Source organism: Lytechinus variegatus, chromosome 2 (assembly GCF_018143015.1).
Source record: "Lytechinus variegatus isolate NC3 chromosome 2, Lvar_3.0, whole genome shotgun sequence".
In the NCBI taxonomy this organism is placed as follows: domain Eukaryota; kingdom Metazoa; phylum Echinodermata; class Echinoidea; order Temnopleuroida; family Toxopneustidae; genus Lytechinus; species Lytechinus variegatus.
Genome location: NC_054741.1, coordinates 20025244 through 20048220, shown reverse-complemented (window position 1 = coordinate 20048220; position 22977 = coordinate 20025244). Strand labels below are relative to the sequence as shown.

General features: G+C 37.2%; 1 protein-coding gene across 1 annotated transcript; it reads right to left on the bottom strand.

Moving 5' to 3' along the window:
• Positions 1-17421: 17421 nt before the first annotated feature.
• Positions 17422-19606, bottom strand: LOC121409682 (forkhead box protein F1-A-like). Its single transcript, XM_041601591.1, is given in 2 exon segments — positions 17422-17754; positions 17757-19606. Coding segments are annotated over 2 exon segments (1305 nt in total). The 5' UTR covers positions 18729-19606.
• Positions 19607-22977: the final 3371 nt, after the last annotated feature.

The window sequence follows — 22977 nt, the reverse complement described above, 5'->3', positions numbered from 1 at the left end:
GACGATAAAATCTACATCTCTTTCTCGCAGATCAGATTTGTCCACTCTCCAACATCTAAATCTCCGAAAACAAGGCCCACATCGAGAAGAAAAAGCAGCAGCTTACGACCCGGTAGTCGAGGCTTTAGAAAGAAAATAATTTGGACAGCCGCGGGGCAGGCTCATCTATAGCTCGAACCCGTCTTGCCCCCGAAACTCTGGGTACGCAACGCCAGAAGTCTACCGCTGATAACAAAAAAGACGAGAAAAAGGCACGTACAATGTGCGTTGATAACTGTCTTTTACAAGAAGCTTTCCCTTTTTTTCTTCATTCCTTCTGTAAGATAGTATTATTGGAGTGTCACGATGAGAGCCAAGTACAGCTGAGATGTTTTTCTAACAGGACTCCAGGCGATCTCTGTCTTTCGCAGCAAGACATTCAAATGTCACGAAAGCAACGTTTACTTAGCACTCAATTATAATATTGCATTTTTTCTTTATTAACAAATTGACTCGTGTTATTTCAATACCCTCAAGCATAAAAGGGCGATGGCGTTGGTAAAAACGGGCTACGTGAATGAGGTTCCAACATGGATACCTGGCCCCAAGATATATCGTTCTCAATCGCTCTTCAACTAAATTGATATCCTCAATACAATATTTTACACATAACTATAATATTAATTTATCATTTTTGATTCACTGGGTTAGAAATGTGGTTTTATGAAACATAATTCCAACCGATGATCATGTCTTATATCTCGATATTCGTGCAAATATAACTATATCACAAATTATCAATAATAATTATTAAGTACCAAGTTCTATTTGAAAATCTGGTCCAATTGAGCCAATTTGCTTTTGAACATATTTGTAAAATTCGATTTTGTGTACATAGCAGACCTATGTTTGTTCTGAAATTGCTGCCATCCTGAATAGCACCATCTTCAATATACACTTTATCAATTACTTTTCATAATCGTCTATACTTTCATTCTCGTTTTTTGGGCATATTGCATGGTATGATAAAAGCGTAAAAAGGAAAAGAATAAACTGATAAAATGAAAATAGTCCCATCATGCTTTGCGAATAGAGACAACGATTGCAATGCGGAAATGTAATGTTGGAAAAACAACCTGTCTTGGTCTATATTGTAAAAGTGAGAGAACAAGTGATAAAATCATCACGTGATCAATCTTCCTTCGTATCGGAAAGGGATATGGACACAAAATCCTTTCGAAGTACAACAAAAAATCATAGGAATATTGATGGAAGTATGAATGGGTGTACTTTAATCATCGAAACTATCGGATATTGCTAATTACATCACGAAACAATATCTGTTACGTTAACTTTGATAAGAGCAAACTTTGAAAAATAGCACGCACGTTCGCGAAGCGAAAGCAAGAAGGAAAATATGATAACTCGAGGTATAGTCAATAGATTAGAAAAAAATAAAGTTTATTAATCTTATGTAGGTCGCAATGTCCTTTCAATCTAATAACCTATGACTTTGAAGCAAAGTCCTCATTCGTTTACAAGTCATGCACTTGCCTGTTTAAAGCTTAGGTAACGTTTCAGTTGTGTGAATGATACTGGAGTATCATCTTGTGGCGACAGTCCCCTATGATGTTTCGAGAAAAAAGAAAACGAATAAAAATAGAAAAAAGGGTTAAGAAAGAAAGAAAGAAAGATAGAAAGAAAGAGGGGAAAAGGATTAGTATCTAAACGAGAGGTGGGTCAAAACGCGTAAATCAAGCACGTTACTAAACTTATTTTTTGTTTAAAAAAGGCAAAGCAAAACATGACGTCACCTTTTGCACTGCCCCTGTGTCACCTAATTTTTTTTTCAAGTTTACCAACAGTTCATTATTTTTCATTCGTCCGTTGATTCTGTGTGAAAATGGGAGTTTTACCTTTTACAATATCTGACGCCCTTCTCAATGCTTTAGTTTTCTTTTAAAATTGGCATTACTTTTAACACTTATTTAAGAAAAAAATTGTGACAGCATGGTATTAGAAACCTATACATACAAAGATTATACCATGGAATTTCAGCCCATATGCTTGAAACGTGGTTTCAGGAAGAAAACACTCAATTATTTTGATTTTGGTCGGGATTCTGACCAATTAATTTTCAAGCATAATCGCAAAATGCATACTTAAAAAGGTTTATTTCATAACTATCCATATTTTGGGGAAATGCATCTTCAAACAATCACACGCTTTATGGGTCTACCGAAACTTAAAGAGTTTAATAAACAATGTATGCCTGTCAAAGTTTAACTTCAACATATTCTAAGAACATAAATGAAATAAATGTCTTATGCAAAGCCCATTAATTATTACCATTCCGGTTATTAGTTTCATTATTAGTTTTTTCTTGGAAATAGGGGAGGAGGCATAACAAATGAAACAGAGAACATGACCTACTATTGAACCATAAGAGCTATTTCTACCATGAATTTAGAAGTGATTGCTAATCGCAAATGTCCGATGTGCATTTACTATCCTCAAATCTTGAAACAGACAGACAGTCAAGATGAACAACATGAACAACATGAACAACATGAACAACATTTGATACGACGTGAGGAAACCGCAAGTCATTTCCATGTCCCCTTTCCCTATCTTTATCGAGTTCTCCCAGGGCGACCAGTCGAATTTCTTTGGACAAAGACAGTAACTCATACCGGTGCGCATCACGCATTACCTGATAACCTTTACAAAGGTTCAACTCATTTTCTCTCCCGATAATACACCAAGCGGATGAACAGACTGCGAGGAAAGAAAAAAAAGAAAAATCCAACACAGGTATGAAAATGCCAGACAAAAGTGAAATATATATAAATATATATATATTAGAAGATAGAAGTCACAATGTTGGATGCCCCGAGTGTGGTAGTAACTAATGTTCTTCCTTGACGCATCACAAATTCGCGATAATTCTTTTCCTGTTTCTTGAGAACAACATCCTCAGCGCGCAGGATTGTTAGCGAGGGGAATTACAGCGATTAAGAATTAAGAGGAATAAAAACAAAGAAGCACAGGCGTAACAACGGTGGGAGGGGGGGGCAATCGGATCGCAAAAAAAACACGGAGAAAAAAGAAGAAAAAGAGGGAGAAAGAAAGAGAGACATGGTAGTAAAAAAAATAGGGAATATTAGAAAAAAAAGATAATTTGATGAAACAAAATTTGCATGGGGCTCATGTGTTCATCATATACCGGCGCGCAGATTGACCGTTTAATGGGATACATGCATAATCCCGTTCAAGAGGATTAAATTGCACTATGCGTTTTCAAGTCAATATACACCAACTATTATTCCTCGCGCTTCGAGCATTTATTATTTTATCTAGTGACAGGCGCATTTTTTTCATGATAAATTAAGTGATAGCTACTTTTCAAAGTCTGAATATCTATATAAAAACACGTTCAGTGCGCGTTTTGCGTTCGCATTAGTGGATTGGTGAAATGAGTTCCTATAAAACAGTCCTTAAAATGTAAATTTTTCTGATCTGAATATGAAAAATTCAGCTCGCGCTTTGCGCTCGCATTATTTGATTAGTGAAATACGTATGCTCTTCATGAATTCCTGCAAAAAAAAATTACTGAAAATGTCCCGTTTTTGCCGGCCTGCAGGATGTGAAAATATTTCGGCTCGCGGTTTAAAATTTTCTGTGTTTAGGCCTGATCCTAAAAAAACCGGCACGCACTTCGCGCGCCATTAGTTGACTATAATGAGATAACGTGATAACAGTCCTTAAAGTGCCTTTTTTGTAGGCCAATATATACCAAAATTTCAGCTAGCTCTTGGTTCTCGCATTGCTTTTTTTAGTGAGATAAGTACATAGCATGATTACAAAAATTTGCTTACAATGTCCCGTTTTCAGGTCTGAATATCAAAACATTTTCCGCTCGCGCTTCGCGCTGGCGTTATTGGATAAATAAGATGCATATACTTTTTATGAAATTCTACCAACAGTCCTTAAAATTTCTCTTTTTAGCATGGACATTGACCGCCTTTTGCGCACTGTTTAGTGGTGACTCGTAATTGTTAATTATGCCCCCCTCATGCCATGACCCATGATACGCCACTGCAAAGAAGCACAAGAAATAATAATAAAATAAAAATGAGACAAGGGATTAGGAAGAAACAGCCAGAGAATTTTCAGAACACACTGGACCACTGCCTTAAAATCAAACATATCCCGGCGTTTTGACTGTTGTAACCCTATGTATGTGGAAACCAGTAAATATGTACTATTCGTGTTTAACAGGTTTCAGCGTGACTTTTTAAACTATAAAAGTAAAATGTTTAAAGCAATGATTAAAAAATTAGGGTACTTTCATTAATTCAATAAGGCGACACTAAAGCACTAAATCAAGTCCAAGCATACACAAATATTGGCGATTCTTGAAAGGAACTTAAAGGGGTGGTCCAGGCTGAAAATACTTATAGCATAATACACAGAGTAGAATTCACTAAGCAAAACGCTGAAAATTTCATCAAAATCGGATAACAAACAATACAGTTATTGAAGTTTAAAGTTTAGCAATATTTTGTGAAAACAGTCGTCATGAATATTCATTAGGCGAGCTGATGATGTCACATCTCCACTTTCCGTTTTCTTATGTTATTACATAAAATCATATTTTTTTCATTATTTCATACTTGTGTGAATAAAATGTCTCCCATATAATGAAATAAGTTGCAGCAATAAATATCCAATGCAATAAATCAGTTGTCAATCCAATTTTTCTAGTTCTTGGAGGAAAAATATTTGGATAATCCTAATTTCATATAATAAAATACAAAAGAACAAGTGGAGACGTGACATCATCAGCATTCAGCACGATCAGCCTACCTAATGAATATTCATGACGACTGTTTTTACACAAAATATTACTGAACTTTAAAATTCAATAACTTTGCTATTTGTCGTCCGATTTTGATGAAATTTTCAGCATTTTGCTCAGTGAATTCTACTCTATTTATTAAGCTATAAATACTTTCAGCTTTAAAGACATTTTTAAATCCGTAGCATTGCGTTTATTAGATTATTGAAAAGGGATTATTGCATGAACGCAGCCCTCCGAATCGACACTGGTGGACAGACAGGTAAGACACCTCATGAACATTGCCATCACCTGCATGGCTGATCGAGGTTAAACTTCCTAAAGAGGAAAAAAATTAAAAATTCTTTTGCGCGAGTGTTAAAAAATGACAAAGGAGGTTCACGGGGTCAACCTACGAGTCAAACTTACTGGACTTACAAGAAGGTACAAAGAATTGGGGTCTGTAAGCGTGCATCCGCAACAGCTCTTCCTGGTGTTCCTGAAGCCAGAAATATTTCCAAAGGGTATGAAGTCATCTTCCTTCTTCGAGAACCTCCGGATGAGAGCCCGGGCCAATGAAGGAAACGGAATCAGATATCAAACACTTCCAATGGCTGGGAGGTGTCCTTTGAAAGATGAAAATGACTTTGAATGAAATGATTAGGGGTCACGACTGCCAAATTCTCGACTGCCCTGAAAGACAACATCCGAAAAAAACCCGAAAACTTTTGAATCCCTTTTTTTTTCTTCTTCAATCTTTACAAAGAAAAATAATGAGTGTGTAGTCTTTTACAAATCCGAATATCCGAATAAAAGAAAATAAAATGAGTTCATTGTTTCAAGCCCACGCAGCCCTTCATCTTGCACCAACTACAAAGTTTCCATCTATAGTGTATATACAAAGGAAACAATTTTCACCAATAATGTGGGTGTTTGGTCACAAATACCGGAGGTTTGATATTGAACGTTGAGAAAAAAAATGTCAAATTTCATCCATAATTACATTTGACAGTTATTCATCGATAACCTTTGCGAAAGGAGTTTTAGACGTCGTTCTCTATATATATCAGCTTGGCTTGTACAGTCAAACGGGGGAGTTTGGAGTAGACTCTGATCAAACCAACGAAACCGACTGCAATCGTAACCGACAAATAGTTACAATTGCTTCGATCGACCTCAAATATATGGAAATCCATCAACGTCATATTTTTTTTCTACAGGGAATTAGCACAATGTCTTTTGTAAGCACACTGAATTTTTCAAGAAAACGATGCATGTATGAATAATTTACGTCATAAGTAGAAGATAATTTGAACAAACGTGCATTTTAGATTTTGACACTGCTGCATGTCTTTCCATAGTTGTGATTGATCGGATCAATGTATGTTTTCTTGGTGTGGCTGAGCATCTCAATTGGTTTAATTCCAATTCGTCTAATGCAAATTCGTCCAAGTACCAGCTCGTCTACTATCATTTGGTCTACCATCAGTTCGTCCACTATCCACATGGTCTAATTGCAAATTCGTCCACTCACCATTTCGTCTAATAACCAGTTGGCCCAATAGCCATTTAGTCCATATACCATCTGGTCTAATTGGATTGAGGGTTAATTGTGCGAAATGAATGAAAATGAATTGGACATTAGACCAAATGGTTATGAGACCAAATGGTCATAGACGAAATGGTGATTAGACGAAGTGGTGATTGGACCAAATGGTTGTTAGACGAAATGTTGATGGACAGGATGGCATTAGACTAAATGAAGGTATAGACCATACGGTGAGTGGACGAGTTGGCAGTAGACGGTGGCAATTTACCATCTCCAAGTGGGAGTGGTCAGATTGTACCGACGGATTGTCGGTAAAGTAATCGAGCAAATTATTGATTTAGGACACTCTTCCGTACTTTTCACTGTGTCATTATTCTGTAACTCAGGTAAATAGTATACACCTTCACAGGTACGAATCATTTTTTTTTTTAGAAAATAAAAGCTCCATCGTGTTGATTTAACCATGGTTACGGTTATGATGATTTTTGTACGCAAAGGAAATCTGATGAGCCATGAGAATGTTGATTGACTTATCAAATGAGATAAAAAGAATTAAAGCATATATGAATCAAACGAATACTAATTAAGATATATATTTATAATTTTCTATCTCCATGGTGAAATAAAAAAAAGTTTTGCTTTTCTTCGCGTAGAAAGCGCGCGGCGGGTGGGGTCCAGGGAGCAAAGACCTGGTATAAATATATGGGCCTTGTCTTACAAGAGTTGTGATTGATCCAATTAATCGCAACTATGGAAAGCCAGCAAAGTCAACATATAAAATGCATGATTTAAATTTTTTTTAGATATTTATGTATATCCATAAATTCATTGACTTCTTGACAATTTGGTGTGTTCTCTTTTGTTTACAAATGACATTGGGCAAATTTCCTGTAGAAAAAAATACGACACTAATGGATTTCATAGAGTTACGTAAGAGACGGGACTCCAAAAGTAACTGGGGGAGTCATGATGTCACTGAACAGACATGATGACACTGTATAAAATGGAAACACATGAACCAAAGTCTTCGCCAAAACATTTATTTTCTGGAAATAGGCTGTCTGACAAAATATATTTCGTTTATCTGCCGGAGGGGGTCAGGTCCAGGATTTCATGCGGGGGGGGGGGGAAACACGGGAAGTGGGTGAATTTAAATTAATTTCGTGACAAAAAGATGGTCTCTCAATTAATTAAGACATATCACAACTTCCAGTAGATTAAGATGCAATAAAAATACATTTAAGGATTTCCACTTCGAAAGTAAGAGGGGGGGGGGGGGTCTGAAAAAAGTAAAAAAAAATAATGCACACGTTTAGGCAAAGGGCAAGTGGGGAATCCTATTCCCCTGCCCCCCCCCTGCGTATCCACGCTCTCTTCATAGTAAAATGACAAACGGGCACCTATGTTTTTCATGGACCTAATAGAGCAATTAATTATTACCAGAAGCTAATGGGTCTCTTAGTTTTTAAATCGTCTAAGTAGCAAGTTTATTTTACGAACACTTTTCTTTGATTCCTGCCATTGTTATATTACAATCAAACAGATTGAAGCGTAAAAATACAATACCACACAGAAACATGAAGTAAGAACTCCCTTCGCTATCATATTCGATAGCCAATAAAAACTTGACTGGAACAATGATGAATGGATTGAAGTTACTAAGATTGCGTGCATGAAAACAGAAATATGAAAAGTTGTATTGCCGGACTAGCTTTTCATGCTTATATACTTAATTCATAATCATGATCAGGATGATGCTGAAGGTTATTTCACTTTCGACTCTGCAATAAATCTCATAATGAAGAGGAAAATCAATTCTGGTTGTGGATATACCATTACCTCATCCATAAGTTAAGAATATTTTCACGTTTGTATTGTATACAATGTAAAGAAAGTATACTTTCTTTACATTATGAATATTTTAATGCTCTGCTCTTACTTTTTTCCTTGTTTGTTTTTTCTACAGTTGTGTAAATATCATGAATATGACTACCTTGATTTGTTCAATAAAACATCCAAACATTTGAAGAAAAAAAATGAACTTAAAGGCAAGGTCCACCCTGAAATTATGCAAAGTATCCCAAATTAAGATAATCCCCATCTTGGCATGTATGCAAATCAGGGAGCCGATGACGTCACACATAATTATCACGGTTGATTGGTAGTCAACTCATGAAGGGAACGATTAGATTGTAGTGTATCTTGTTGTTATGGTAAAGCTACATCATTATGAAAGGGTATATAGTATAGGCCTCTTATAGATTCAATTCAATTAAAAATGTCAACGGCGAATAAAATCAAATAAAAAATCAAATTTCAACAAAAACAAAGCGATTGGAATCTCACTTTTAAAGGATTTCGGGCTAAATTGAAGCGTTCTGCAGGAGCATCTTTAGCCACATCATGCTAAACAGGGGGAGACTTTTCAGGTTACAACACACACATGCAAAAGAAAGTAAACCATAGTTATAACCGAGCAGACATTATGCTGTCCCTTCTAGGTCTTCATCGCCCATATAGAGTTATTAGAATTTACAGGGTTTTTTTATTTGTGACGTCATACGAGCAGGTGCCCCTTATGTTATGTAATATTAATGCATAACTTTCAAAATTTTAATGGTTCGTGATGACTCATTTTTTTTGTTTCAGGAGAGGGTGTGAAATGATTTGTCTATTGGTGTTCTGAAAGGACAATAAGAACCATTTGGAATTTTCTGAGAAAACGATATTTCATTTCATTTTTTTTACCATACGATATCGGGAAGCAGCTCAAATATGCCGTAGAAACAATTTTTAATATCTTTGTTATTCTTTCATCGATTTTCCTCAAACTTTCGCCAATAATATCATAATTACTTTTTCTGCTATTTATACAATAGACTTTTTGTCGGGGCGATGGCCCCTTTAATGCACGGACTATATAGATCGATTTTAAAGTCTACTACAATTATTTGCAATGGTTTTAATTTGTCCACATGCCTGAAAAGTTAAAATTTGTTAATTTTTTATCGAGAGGTATTGGTAACCAACACATAAATGTTAAAAGTACCCCTTTAACAGTTAACAAACCTTCCCTTTAACGGTAGTATACTGTTACCCATTACCATCATTATCACCATGGACCTACATGTTATCAGCATGAAGACATTGAAACAGAACCAGTATTCAGTTCACTGGAATGTTATCAAGAGATGCCATCACAAATCACGCGACTGATGGCGAGAATGCATCACCAGGGTATCACTATGGACCTACTAGTACTACAGTAGTAGGTCGATGGTATCACCATCTCTCTTAAACATCCCAGGTTGTCCCTGTGCGGACAATATTCAACATGACCAATGTATTCATGTCATAACGATCAAGGCCGACCTTGTAGCGACCAAAGAGCGACCAGTCCCTCACTGGCCGACGCATAGTACATTTATTAATCTCCACGAGAGTGACGAGACCGATCCAAGAGCTACAAAAATGGTCTCGCTACTCGTGCCACACCCAACAGAATTATCAAAGCAATGGAATTCGTCCACAACATAACGATCGGGTACCACCCTATACCAATCTTATAAAGAGATCAGACTGTGTTTGGATCAGCGACCCTCGATGGTCAAATCATACTGCATAGAAGACACCGATCTCAGAGCGACCAAATTGACTCATTGCTCACTACGTTCAACAGAAAGGCCAGAGCTATGTGCATTCAAATCGTAACGACAAGGCCGACCCTATAGCGAAGAGAGCCTCGCTGGTCGAATCATACTGCATTTATTACCTCCACGAGACCGATCCCACAACGACCATGCATCGATGACAAGACACCAAAACCCGACCAGCGATGAGAGAAATCAAATAGCAATGATGGGAGGCTTTATGCTCTATCCACATTCTTAGTCAGTAAAATGTCCTGTCTAGACACATCCACACTCGCATAAAAGTCCTTTGCATGTGAGAAGATTTGTCGTATGAATACATAATACAGGCAGCAATCACAGAGCGACCAAACAGCGACGACAAGAGCCTCACTTCGAACCGTATTGAATGGGACCAAACCAAGAAGGGTCAAAAGATGATGATAGCTTAATTTCTTGTGCATTTTCTTTAACAGATGTACCGCGGAACAACCATAGAGTGGTCACAAAAGTCTAACTGATCTTACTGCAGTCGTTCTAAGACCGATTCTACAACGACCTCAGAGCGACGGTAAGAGCAACCTTCTCCTGCTGCATTAAAAAAATGCGACCAACTACAGAACGGCCACATTTGTGATGATGAGGACCTCAGTGGTAGAATCCTTCTCTAAAGTATATTCAAAAGACCGACGCGACTAGCGACCAGTGAACGATGATGAGAGTGAGCTTCATTGCTCTAATAATCTGAGATTCAATGTTCGAATTCACACGACATACATGTAAACACGACCGGCTTGAAGGGACCCACGCCCAATAATGCACATACTGCGTTCCCTTGCTAAAAAGAACCGACCCGGGACCGGTAAGCATTGTTTATGGCCAAAGTCTTTGCTGGAGTTCAACCCAATAAAACAATAACCCATGACCTTGATAACAACAACGACGACACTTTTCAAGAGTATGAAAATATCACGATAAAACTGTATAACTTAAAAAAAGGAAGAAATTTCTAAAACGGACGAATGAACAATCTCGACTTAAAATTATTTTGCATCAAGAAGAAATCCGACCTGGCTCTATGGCACTTGCATAATCAATATGTTGTTGATCAAGTTCAACGCGGGTTAAGAGTCAAGTAGGAAGGTGGAGGAATATTAAAGAAGAACAAAAAAGTCGATACGTAGCTGGATGAAATCGGTTTTGAGGGTTTAATGAATTATCAAATGATTACTTTTATTATACAGTAGTTTTAAGCCCCTGATTACTTGTTGCGATCGAGATGAAAGTCCTTACCCGCGACTGGGCCATATGCGTGAAAACTATCTCGACTGTCCTACTGACTGTAAAACTACAATCCAAACTAATTCGAGAATGGACGGTTTTATTGTGGTGTCCTTCTATCGATAATCAATTTGTCTCTGCGGAATTGTTTATTTTTTTCATTTTTTTTACATGAGATGTTTACAGCCTACCGTGAGACTAATTCTGAAGACCTGACTCGCAGAACAATCATTCTTTATATCATTATCATTGCAAATACAATGTCATCAGTAACAGCACGGTATGGTATGGCGAGCGAGAAAAATATCCACCAAGATACCCCCCCCCCCCCCGATGAAAAGTTCATATCGGAATTGTCCATTCTATTCAACAAAGTAAGAGTAGGGGAAGATTATATTTTCTTACCAGTTTGTCTATTCCTACCGAGACGTTCTACGGATCCTCATCACACAAGACAGAGTTTATATATTCCAATATTTTAAATTCCACAATGTCAGAGAAAAGTGTCCTTATTTTGTCGGTATCACAGGCCAAGTAGCAGGACGATGAGTAGTAGGATCTTTGAACAATATTCGGCGAAATTTTGAGATCGAAAAGATGGATGTGCACCCTGACGAAGCTTCTAGTCCTACTCTGCTGATAATCTGTGCTGCGAATAAATTCTCAAGTCTACTTCTCTCGCCTTTTTATCAATTGTTTGTTATGACTATATTCATTTTAAGATCTCACTGGCCGATCTTTGCGTAAATAAAGCTCCCAACTCCCTCCCTTCTTCAAAAAACCCTCTCTCAAAATTTTAAACACAAGCGTTCCGTTTATAAATATATACTTTTGCGATTGTCCCCTCGGTCCCACCTTCCCTCTCCAGAGGCTGGCATAGAAACGAAGAGATAGTGGAAGCTGATTGTATACCAGCATGGATATAACACTAACAGTTTATGTAAACTTCAGGTTGCTCCTATTGTAAACTGTTTAACTTTAGTCGTGCCATTTTCGATCTTAAGTTTATTGAAAATTTAACACTATTTATTTTCAGGATTTACTGTGTTTAGGTTAAACCTGACGTTTGATTTGTTATGCAGCTAGCAGCGGCTGATTGGCTGGCTAGGTTGCGGTGCATTCATCCAGTGTTTATCACAATGTGATCCATGTCCCTCACCTACATACAACATTCCTTTATTATTTTTCCCTCTTTAATTTCATCCATAATTTGTTAATATCATTGGAGAAGTATAGCTTAAGTGCATAGTTTCGCCGATCAAATATCAGGTTTTTATTAAACATGTAATTGAGTGATAGTCTCGGTCATAATTTGATAATGAACTTGATAAAATTTCATCGCCATTCCAATTTCCAGAGATACTGTATCACTGTGCTGATTTTTATGTTTTAATATTCTAGCCTTACTGCGATTGAACAAAAATGTATCGTCAGTTGTATTGAGCAAAAGCAGAATTCTGAAATACCCAACTCTTCATCAGTTCATCCGTTAGTCATAACGTAGCAGTTTCGAATATTCATAGTTTTAGTCCAAAAAAATAGGTTTTGGTCAACAACATTTTCATCACTAAAAAAATAATTCATTTATTGTTTCTGCAACTTTTCAAAAACAAATATATAGTTTACAACAAAATATTTACAATAAAAATATAAACAAGGTTATATTTTCTATAACAGAATGATTTAAGAAGGTTGTTGGGATGCCACAATGAGCTGATGAGCTTGACTGTGTGGCAACCCCGAAAAACAATCACAAATTATATTTAGTAAGAGCATCTTATGTAAGCGTGCAGGTGCAGAATGGAGGGGGGGGGGGGTGCGCACTTGGTGCTTACAATTGTTACAGTTGACAAAGACATAGAAAATATTTGAATTTAACGCAGTGAGTATTTACTAAGTAGTATTTTTTTTAAATACCTTTTTATGAAGGGATAAATGATTTTCGTCTGTGTTGAGTGAGTCTGGTGATGTATTACAAAAAATTTACAAATGTACTCCATATGACCCTATTCAGTAAGAAAAATAACTCTAATAAAATCTGAGCTATAAAGGGAAATGGCAAGTACTGAATTACCATCGACCACAACCAGTAACGTAAAGAGCGAACAATAAAATTGTTAGGAGATTGAACATGGTATAAGGCCTAAGGCGCAAAATTGCTATTTAAAAAGGTCGCGAGGGAGAAAAAAGTGACCTTTTCGCACTAAAAATCTAATTTGTGATATATTTTGACATAACATTCATAAAATAATATCATATCTCATTATTTTTTTCTTTCATTTAGTTCTTTCTCTCCTTCTGCACCTTTTTTCTTCCTAGGCCGTAGATCATTCATTGATTTTTTTTTTTTGGGGGGGGGGGTGTCTATACATTAATGACAAGTGCATTGCTTTACAAAAACACGAATCGGTACCATCCTTATTAAATTCAGATTTAAAAAAAAACGTATCTTATGAGCAAAATTGAACTTAAAACTTAAAATTCAAGTGGTGGGGTGGCTGCTGAGTCATGTTTTCATTTTTTTAAAGCTCACATTCAAATGTGGACTTTTAAAAAGACAAATTGGGCCATGGATACAAAAAAAATCAACATGTTTATATTTCCAGTGCCATATACTTCTATCTTAGTTTCTAAATCATGTAAAATCCTGATTACAAGTATAAGTAGGCCTATTACGTTTATACTCAAACAAAATACTTATGATTATTTCAGAGCTTACTAACTATGACATTTTGGACTTGAAATTTACTATGACTTTACATCTTTTCATGATATGCATTGTGGTAATCCCTATGTTTATGAATAAACAGCCATTCAGTTCGAAAAATCACAAGTAAATGTATTTTCTAATGTGTTCGAAGTTCCTCGGTTATACACATGCATGCCCATCGGCCGCGGTACCAATAAGTTAGAATGTTTGATAGACCAATATTTGTCATTTTGCCAGGAGTGAGTTTTGCATGTATTTTACAACATGACAATAATACAGTTAAAATTGAGTTTAGTCATTGAACATGGGAATCATAATCATGCTGTTTTGACCAGAGAGCTACTGTTTTGAATATGTACTCAAAATAAAAATGACTAACAATCAATAATTAAAAAACATGACATAACGAGTTTATGATTCAGAATCAAATCATTACATCCTTTTAATAGAAGAATTCGATTAACTTTTGACTTTTGAAAATTATACTATTTTTAAGGAAAATATTAGGTGAATTATATTCATGAATATTCATTAAAATGTCATAAAATTTCAGAGAGAATGAAAGCCCCACAAATTCAAATTTGTTAGTATATAACGCTGGAAAATAAAACAAAAAGTTAAACAATTTGTGTTGAATAACATGTTTACATTCTATTTAGAAAATTAGAGGTATGTCCGTTAATAATAAAGGCTAAAAAAAATTAAAAACTGAACCAGAAAGCTAAATACGGTCCTACTATATAATATTCTGATTTGTTTTTCTATGAACATTCTGGAATCATTTTACACCAAAAGATGGAATTATCAGGGAGTCGATTTTTGAAATTTTATTAAAAAAAAAATGAATGTGTCAAACGATCATATTTTCCATGCAACGTGGGTTTAAAGTGTTTCAGTTTACGCTCAAATTTCCTTGCATAGTTATTCGACACCTTCTCTGGTCACCCCATCAGAATCCTATATGTATAATATTTTTTCCACACCATTTTATGATCATTATCCGCACCTTAGTCAATTTGCGAGATCTCCTAATAAAGTCCTAAGAAAATTGCTTCTGGTACAATGGTATTTGGAAAAAAATATATTGATTCATCCAAAATATTTTTTCTTTATGGGGAGGGGGGATTACATGCTTAACATTTCCCTTTTTTGCTGAAACTGGGATCGCCTAATAACCTAATTGTATAATCTTTCGGGGTTTTAATGCTTGGGTTAATGACCTGTATTCATAATTGTGCATACCCAATTTCTTGCTACAAATAACAAGCCATATTACAGACTAACCATAGGTCTACTTCATATCATTTGCATTGTTAAAGAATTTCGTTGCACGGCTTTTAATTATGCAGTAGTTTCCCTGTTAAAATACTGATGTAAGATCCAAATAAAAACCTATAATTTTTAAGAACCCCTACAGCAACTACCAAGGTGTCACGCATTTAAGTAAAAAAAATCATTCTCTACGACGAGTCTCATTATAAGCCTTAAATGGATATCACTTTTCAACTTTCCCTTTCATTATAACACGGACACATTCGCTCTGTTACACCAAGAAATACCAGCAGAAGTGGACAGGAGACATCACCGTGGCTTATCAGACACGTAGGAGTTTACCTTTATCATTTCACCTGTATGATTAGTGGGCTCTGTAATGTATATTCTTTCATTCTAAATGCAATATAACACCAAAATGAAACAAAGGAAGATAAGTCTTCCTTATCACCGGTTGAATATAGTTAGGAGGAGGTGGGGGTAACCTGCACCCCCCCAAAAAAAAATAATAATGCACCTACAAATGATAATATTTCGAAGACATATTTCATCTTTTTTTTTAAGATAAGGAAGTCCATCTCGTGTTATACCATATTTGCTATTGCTCTGTCATGTCTATACTAATGAGAATCAAGCTCCGTGATGATAACATTATCATATCGCATGCCATGATACAACACGTTTCAGATTTGAAGTTCCTGCAGCTACAAGATACAACGTTACAAGGTTACTTTTTTTCAAATCAATTTTTCATCCTATCAAGACTGAGAGTAAAACAAGTGCAATTTATGTGGTCTTAATGATAAAATATGGCATAAATCAGAAGCCGATATGAATCACCCTCTGACCTAGTTGTATTACCGATTCTACATTTTCTAATAGATTTGTAATTCGCACGGTTTCAAAAATTCAAGGGATCATTTTCATCAAAATATGATGAATATGATAATATAACTCCTGATGATTTAAAATCTCATTTGACAATTTGACAATTTTGAATATTCAGTTCTTATTTGTTCTTATAATCCATAACATTTCATTTCTACTTCGATAATCCGACAATTTTCTCAAAATAGATTTTTTTTAAAAGGAACCATCATTTTCATCGAGATTTTTTGTCATAATTGGCACAGCCATAGTAGTCGTCCAACATTAGATGAGGAAACTTCTTTGTCTATACCAAATGTGATAACGATTACTAACAAGAGATCAGCAAACGGATGAAACAAAATATATAATATTATACCTCTGCGATAAAATTTATGAATATCATTTTCGACACCGCATAAAGGAGTCGGTCTGAGATTTACATATTTCCGTGAGAGTGTGTTTATAGTTTACGTTACGATATACCTTTGATCTCATTTAAATAAATTTGTTTAGATTTGCAAGGCTGACCATTAACCACAAAATCGCTAAGGTGTTGGGCAACTAATTTTCCTGTAGGCTCACTGGGGTTTTGAAGTGTCAGTCTTGAGATGTTGTTGATCAAAATACAAGCCTCGGATATTTACTCTTCAAAAGTCACATACCACCGAAGATCTGTTCCGCACGGTAATGACATATTTCTCCTTTTTGAAATTTTATTTAGTTTATTCATTTTCTAAACGAATTTATCTTTTATCAAGAGACCTCGAAAGTGGCACTGCTTCAGGCTGTTTTAATTTGTATCGTATCATAATTAACTTGTAAGATTTGTTCTCATAATTTCAATCAAGCATCTCAATCAAAAGTGTACTAATATATTGAACGTAAATTAGTCATAATCACCACATATAGCCTAGCAGTCATCATTATTCACTGACTCTTATAATCACTTATTTAAGCTTATCAGCAATTCATTATCATCTTCCTTATCGTCATCATTAGTTTAATCGTCGGTGTCGTCGTCATCGTGATCATAATCATCATCAAATCATTATCACAATAATTTATCAATTTTGTGCACCACAATCATCATCATGTTCACCCCATACACTTTCCACAGCAAAATCATATTTGCCATCCTCCTTCATCAGCATATGTCATCTATTTTCATCATTTACTCGGTTAGTCATCTATTTCCATCATTTACTCAGTGACTTGGTAGTAAGTCCTCACCAAAAATAAAAACCCACACACGCAATGCTTACATCTTAAATATAAACAAATGTTAAAAAACCTAAATTCTAAAATTGTTTTCCTTCTTACCTTGGGTCATATCTATCCCATCTGGTACTGGATGATGCGTTCCCGTTGATGTGATGTAATTGGTAGCATCTACATGAGATTGGAGAGCAGCGGGATGAGGAGAACCATCTTCGCATTCGGGAGGTTGCTGTTTGATGTACCGACTATTCGCCGCCGTGTTCCCCCAACCTCCGGCATAGCTGACAGAGCACTGCGTTGAATCCATTCCCAAGCCGCCACCGCCGCTGATGGTGGCGGTGTTCATGTACAGGCCCGTCGGAGTCGGAGGCGTCCCCGCGCTGCTGGCCGTGATGTACTCCCCGCCCCCGACATCGAGCAGCTGGTCATGAAGCCGCCGTTTGGCGAGCAGGCGTTCGGTGCGCTGTTCGCAAGGTGTGGCGACATCGGACCGCCTATCATACTCATGTTCATGTTCCCATCCATCCCATTCATGTGACCCATATGATTCATACCAGCTTGCATGCCTGGTAATCCACTGGGAGCAACGGGGCCCGAGTTCTGTCCAAACATATCCATACCTCCCATCCCTAACATATGATGAGGCATCGCATTCATCATCGTATACGGAGGTCGAAGAGCGTGGCATTTTCGTCGGAAACCTCGCGGTCGACGTCGAAATGAACCTTCTTCGAACATGAACTCACTGGCTGGATCGATGGTCCAGTAATGTCCCTTTCCCGGCCGTCCAAGTCCTTTGGGTAGCTTTATGAAACATTCATTGAGTGATAGATTGTGGCGAACAGAGTTTTTCCATCCTTGGTATGGACCGCGGAAAAATGGGAACCGTTGCATGAGAAACTGGTAAATCTCGCTAAGCGTCAACCGTTTGGCTGGCGAGCTCTGAATCGCCATCACGATGAGAGCGATGTACGAATAGGGCGGCTTCTCATGGCGACGGATACCGGCCCCACCCTTCTTGTTTAGCGCCTTGTCACTGCTATCTGTTTGACTGGTGGGCGAGTCGGCCGGGATATCGGTGCTCGAACACTGCTCCAAGCCGACTGAGTCGGCAGGCTGAACGGCAGGTACCGCTGGCTGGTGGGATTGTGTCGTCTGCTGCTGATGCTGCTGCTGTTGTTGCTGTTGCTGTGGTTGCTGCGGTTGATTGTGGTGAAGCTGTTGATGAGGTTGCTGGTGATTGTGCTGGTGATGAGCTACATGATGGTGGTGGTGATGATGCTGTGGAGACTGGTTCTGGCCTTGAGATGGCGGCAAATGCTGGCCCGACATAGCAGTCGAGCTATGAAGAGTCGCAGACATACTCTCTAATTGAGTCATCTGGAGAGTGTGACAGCACTAAATCTACTCCCGGGATATTCTGCACGAAATAAGATGTATTGTAGAGATGTGTAGAAACAACGAAGACCACAGCCCCTCCTTGCTTTTTCTAGAAGATAATCTGTCACAGTTTCTCTCAGGCCAGAATTTACAAGAAATAGCAGAACACGTGAGTGAAATGTAAGCGATTGGAGTTTGAAGAGCTACCTGCCCTAGAGCTAGCAGCAAGGCGATAGTTCAAGTTGACGCGGTAATCGACCAATAAATCCCGATAACAAACAAATCGTCTGCTTGGGGTTGAGTTCAACTCGCGATGTGTAGAATACTCCAATCTTCCCGTCTATCTATTGACCAATCATTGAATCTTGGTAACATTGAGTTACCAAACAAATCAGTGTGTTTTCTTTCTAGTTTGAGGCAGGAAAACAATACACAACGTTATTTATCACAGTCAAGCATTGTTTATTTGTCTATACTGCAACATTCTCGACAGCCATATAGCCTAGGTTTACTGGCCGAAAGTGAGAATGGGTCGGTCGTTGTGCAGCTTTCTGTTCTTAGATGATGAACCATAGATGGGCACACTAAATTTGGATAGTAACAATTTCCAAGAAAATACCGAAGAAGATAAGACCATCCCCTTGGCCCAAAAATATTTAGGAGCGAAAGAGGGACACCCAAGCAAGCAAATGAATGAAGGAAGAGACGAGTGTTCGTGGTTACTACACTACCGCTGACGCAGGCCAAGCTGAAGCTAGCAGACTATAATATTGTCGAGTGGTTGTATATGACCGTGGTGCGTGAATGAGGCGGGTAGCAAGTGTATGTGTGCAAGGGCGAGGTAGAAGTGAGAAGGTTTCGAGCTGGCCACTCGCCCCCCACGTCGATGGAAAAGCATTTGCTTCATGTCAAGTGAAAGGAATCCCCCTCTCCCTCCTCCCTTCTCCTCTCTTTGTATTTCTTTCTAATTCTCTCACGCTCAACCCTCTTTATCTCTCCCCACTGTTTTTTTTTTCTCTTGATCTACTTCTACATGCATTATCGTTTTCGTCCATTCTTGAAACACAGGCTACTCCTCGAAGACCGCGCGTGCGCATAATTAATTATGCAAATAAACTGTAATCGATAAAGAGTTGCCTTATCTTTTCCTCTAATCATCAAACAAAACATTTGCTTGCGTGAGTATCAAACCCAAATGTACCCATGCTTACAACTTCCCCTTGTCGTTATAAAAGCCGCAAGAAAACGACAAGACTAATGCAAAGCTATGAAATTCGATTTGACATTTCGAAAAAAAAAATTACCTTGCGTACCACTTGAAGTTGAACTTTCGTGGCTACTGAAATGTAAAATCATAATAAACTGGACGCTTCCGACGTTACTCAGTTTCCTCAACCTCCCATTCATGTATAGGCATATTTTTATAAGAAACTATTCATAATATTAACAAAGAGATTATTATCATTAGGGTTTGTTTAAATTATGAATCACGAAGAAGAAAAAAAAACACCTGTCAAAAATACTGCACCAAATCATGCAAACGGAATGGGGGTGATAATTGCCCAGCTATCAATGTATTCAGATGTCGTCAATGTTTTTTGTCAATAATGTACTTAAATGTGGTTAAAAGTTTGACTGTGAAGCAATTTTATTATTGCTAAAATATATATGTTCAGGGGCCCGTTGCAGAATGAGTTGCAATCAATCGCAACTCTAAAAATCACGCGCAATTTGATTTTCGACCAATCAACAGCGCGCATTTGGGACTTGCGCATGATTTTAGAGTTGCGATTGATTGCAACTCTTTCTGCAACGGGCCCCTGATTCACAATCGATGAAATTAAATTTAGGACTAAAACGGACAAATTTCATCGAATCCCCTTTCAATGTTGACACCTTCACTCATACACTTTAAACAAAGAAATTTTAAAGAAATTTAAAGAGATTTAAATTTTCATTTCATCCTTCACTTTCAACAATTTTTTTTCGACGAACATTATTTTCATGTATAGAACAATTTGGCGTTAATAGTGTTTTTTAAACATTTTTATCATGCAGGATTCAAGTATGCCTAACCAATGTTATTTATGAACTGTCATAGCAACTCAATTGTTTCATTGAATAACCCATTGACATTCATTTTATTCTTTGCCTGAAGCCCCCCCCCCCGTCATGTCAGTTAATATAGCCTGGTTTCAACATGCGTATACACCAAATGCGAGAGTCTGATAATGGCAATCGTACTGAATTTACCATTCGAATAGGCATTACGGAAGGACATGAGCATATAAAATTATCATATGTCATTACACTAATAATTTAATTGATACCTCAATCTGTCGACGCACAGGAAAGTGCACTTACACATACGTCTCTAAATGACCTTAATCGTGGTTTATAAGTAGAGAATTCTTAGTAGATCAATTTAAATGACATGATGTTTCAATTGGCTATTTTGTGTAATTCGACACCATTCTATTTAACTCTGTAAGATGTGTAATGATGTATGAAAACGAATTTGATACTTTAATTGTCAGTTCTTGTCTTCCTCATTAGTGTGTTTCAGTGGCGCAATGAGTCAAAATTTGGAGGGACTCAGGCATGGCGTATGCATGGGACGAAATCTCTAAAAAAGCTGCCGGAGAACGAAGCGAGCGAGCCAAATTCTTGACTTATTCAGTAAAGAGCTACTGCTGTTACAGCTTTTGACACAAAATTCAGAAAGTAATATCATATTTCAACATTCTCCTTCCATTCTCTTACCTTTTCTTTGTCTTTCTTTATTTATTTGTATTTATTTCATTTTATAATAATTTTTTTTTTATGGGGGGGGGTCCATCTGTACGCCTGTGGTGTGTTTTACAGGGTTGTGAGAATCGGTGCAGTCTGGACCAGAGTATATTATAAACATGATAAGAACTATGATATAATGATTCCGAACTGAATCATGGCGTAATTTCCTTCGGCAAGAAATGTATCCACACAGTGCTGCACTCGACCCAGGTGAGGTGAATGGGTACCCGGTAGGAAGAAAGTCCTCGAATGCTCGAGCGCCCGATCAAGGTAGCCGTGCTGATTAATAGCAGGGTCCGCTGGGAGAACAGTTTTCGGAACTGAAGTCGGTGGCTACCCTGCGTAAATATGCCTTTATCGTTATTATTATTATTGACTAAAATAATGGATTGAACGGAGGTCTATTTTCGACAATTATAATAGTATAGAGTCTAAATGAATAGTAACCATGGCAACCAGGGTACTGATAGAGGTACATGCATGAAGTTATATTTTGCGCAGGTATCATAATGTTTGTTTAATTGATCATATTCCATTCCATGACACTAAGCGCAAAAATAACAAACAAAATATTGCAAAGAAAGGTCTATCTTTCTGAAACTTGTTATTATATCAGTTAGAAAGGGGATTATATTTTACAAGTTTATACTTCTGCTATCCTTTGCCTCATTTAAAATTTAAATCTCATACAAGTAAAAAGTTATACATCTTCCTTGTTGAGATTAAGGAAATGGGGGGGGGGGGTGGTCCCATAACCGCCCACACCTCACATGCCCCAACACATGCACACGATGGGCATACTATTTGTGTTGAATTGTTCTCCTTCTTGATGGTAGCAGAAATGATAATGAAATAATAATGATTATGATATTATGATTTATAATAATCACAATGAAACTGATATAATAATATTAATAATGAAAATACTGATAACAATAATAATGACATCAACAACCCCTCCCCCTTCTTAATTTCTTGAGACTGAGCAATCGGTTTTAAGCAAAATGATGGTTCGGATTTTCTTCTAAAAAGAGATAAAAGGAATATCTGTGATTTTGAAACTGTGGAGGGTCTTTGAAATTTTGTTCAGGTTTGATGATGAGGTTCAACGCAAGTGACAGGGGGAGGAATTAGCCTCAAAAATACGACCCGCTGGAGTCGTTTCCAGTGCTTCGCCACGTAAATCAATGCTGATGGACTAAAGAGGGCTGCAGTAATTGACTCAATGCCATGACTTTCGACGATCTTCATTTCTATCAAGGGGGGGGGGGGGTCGAGTTTGTAATGGTTGCTCATTTACCTGAGCGAAGAATTGGTTCATGGTGTAGCATAATCAAAACCATAAGACCCACGAGGATAAAAAACCTTCATAAAAAATAGATAAAACAGATTGTAATTTTCCCTTGCAATTAGTGAAGAAAACACACATTTGACGAGATAATTTGTCGATTTTTTT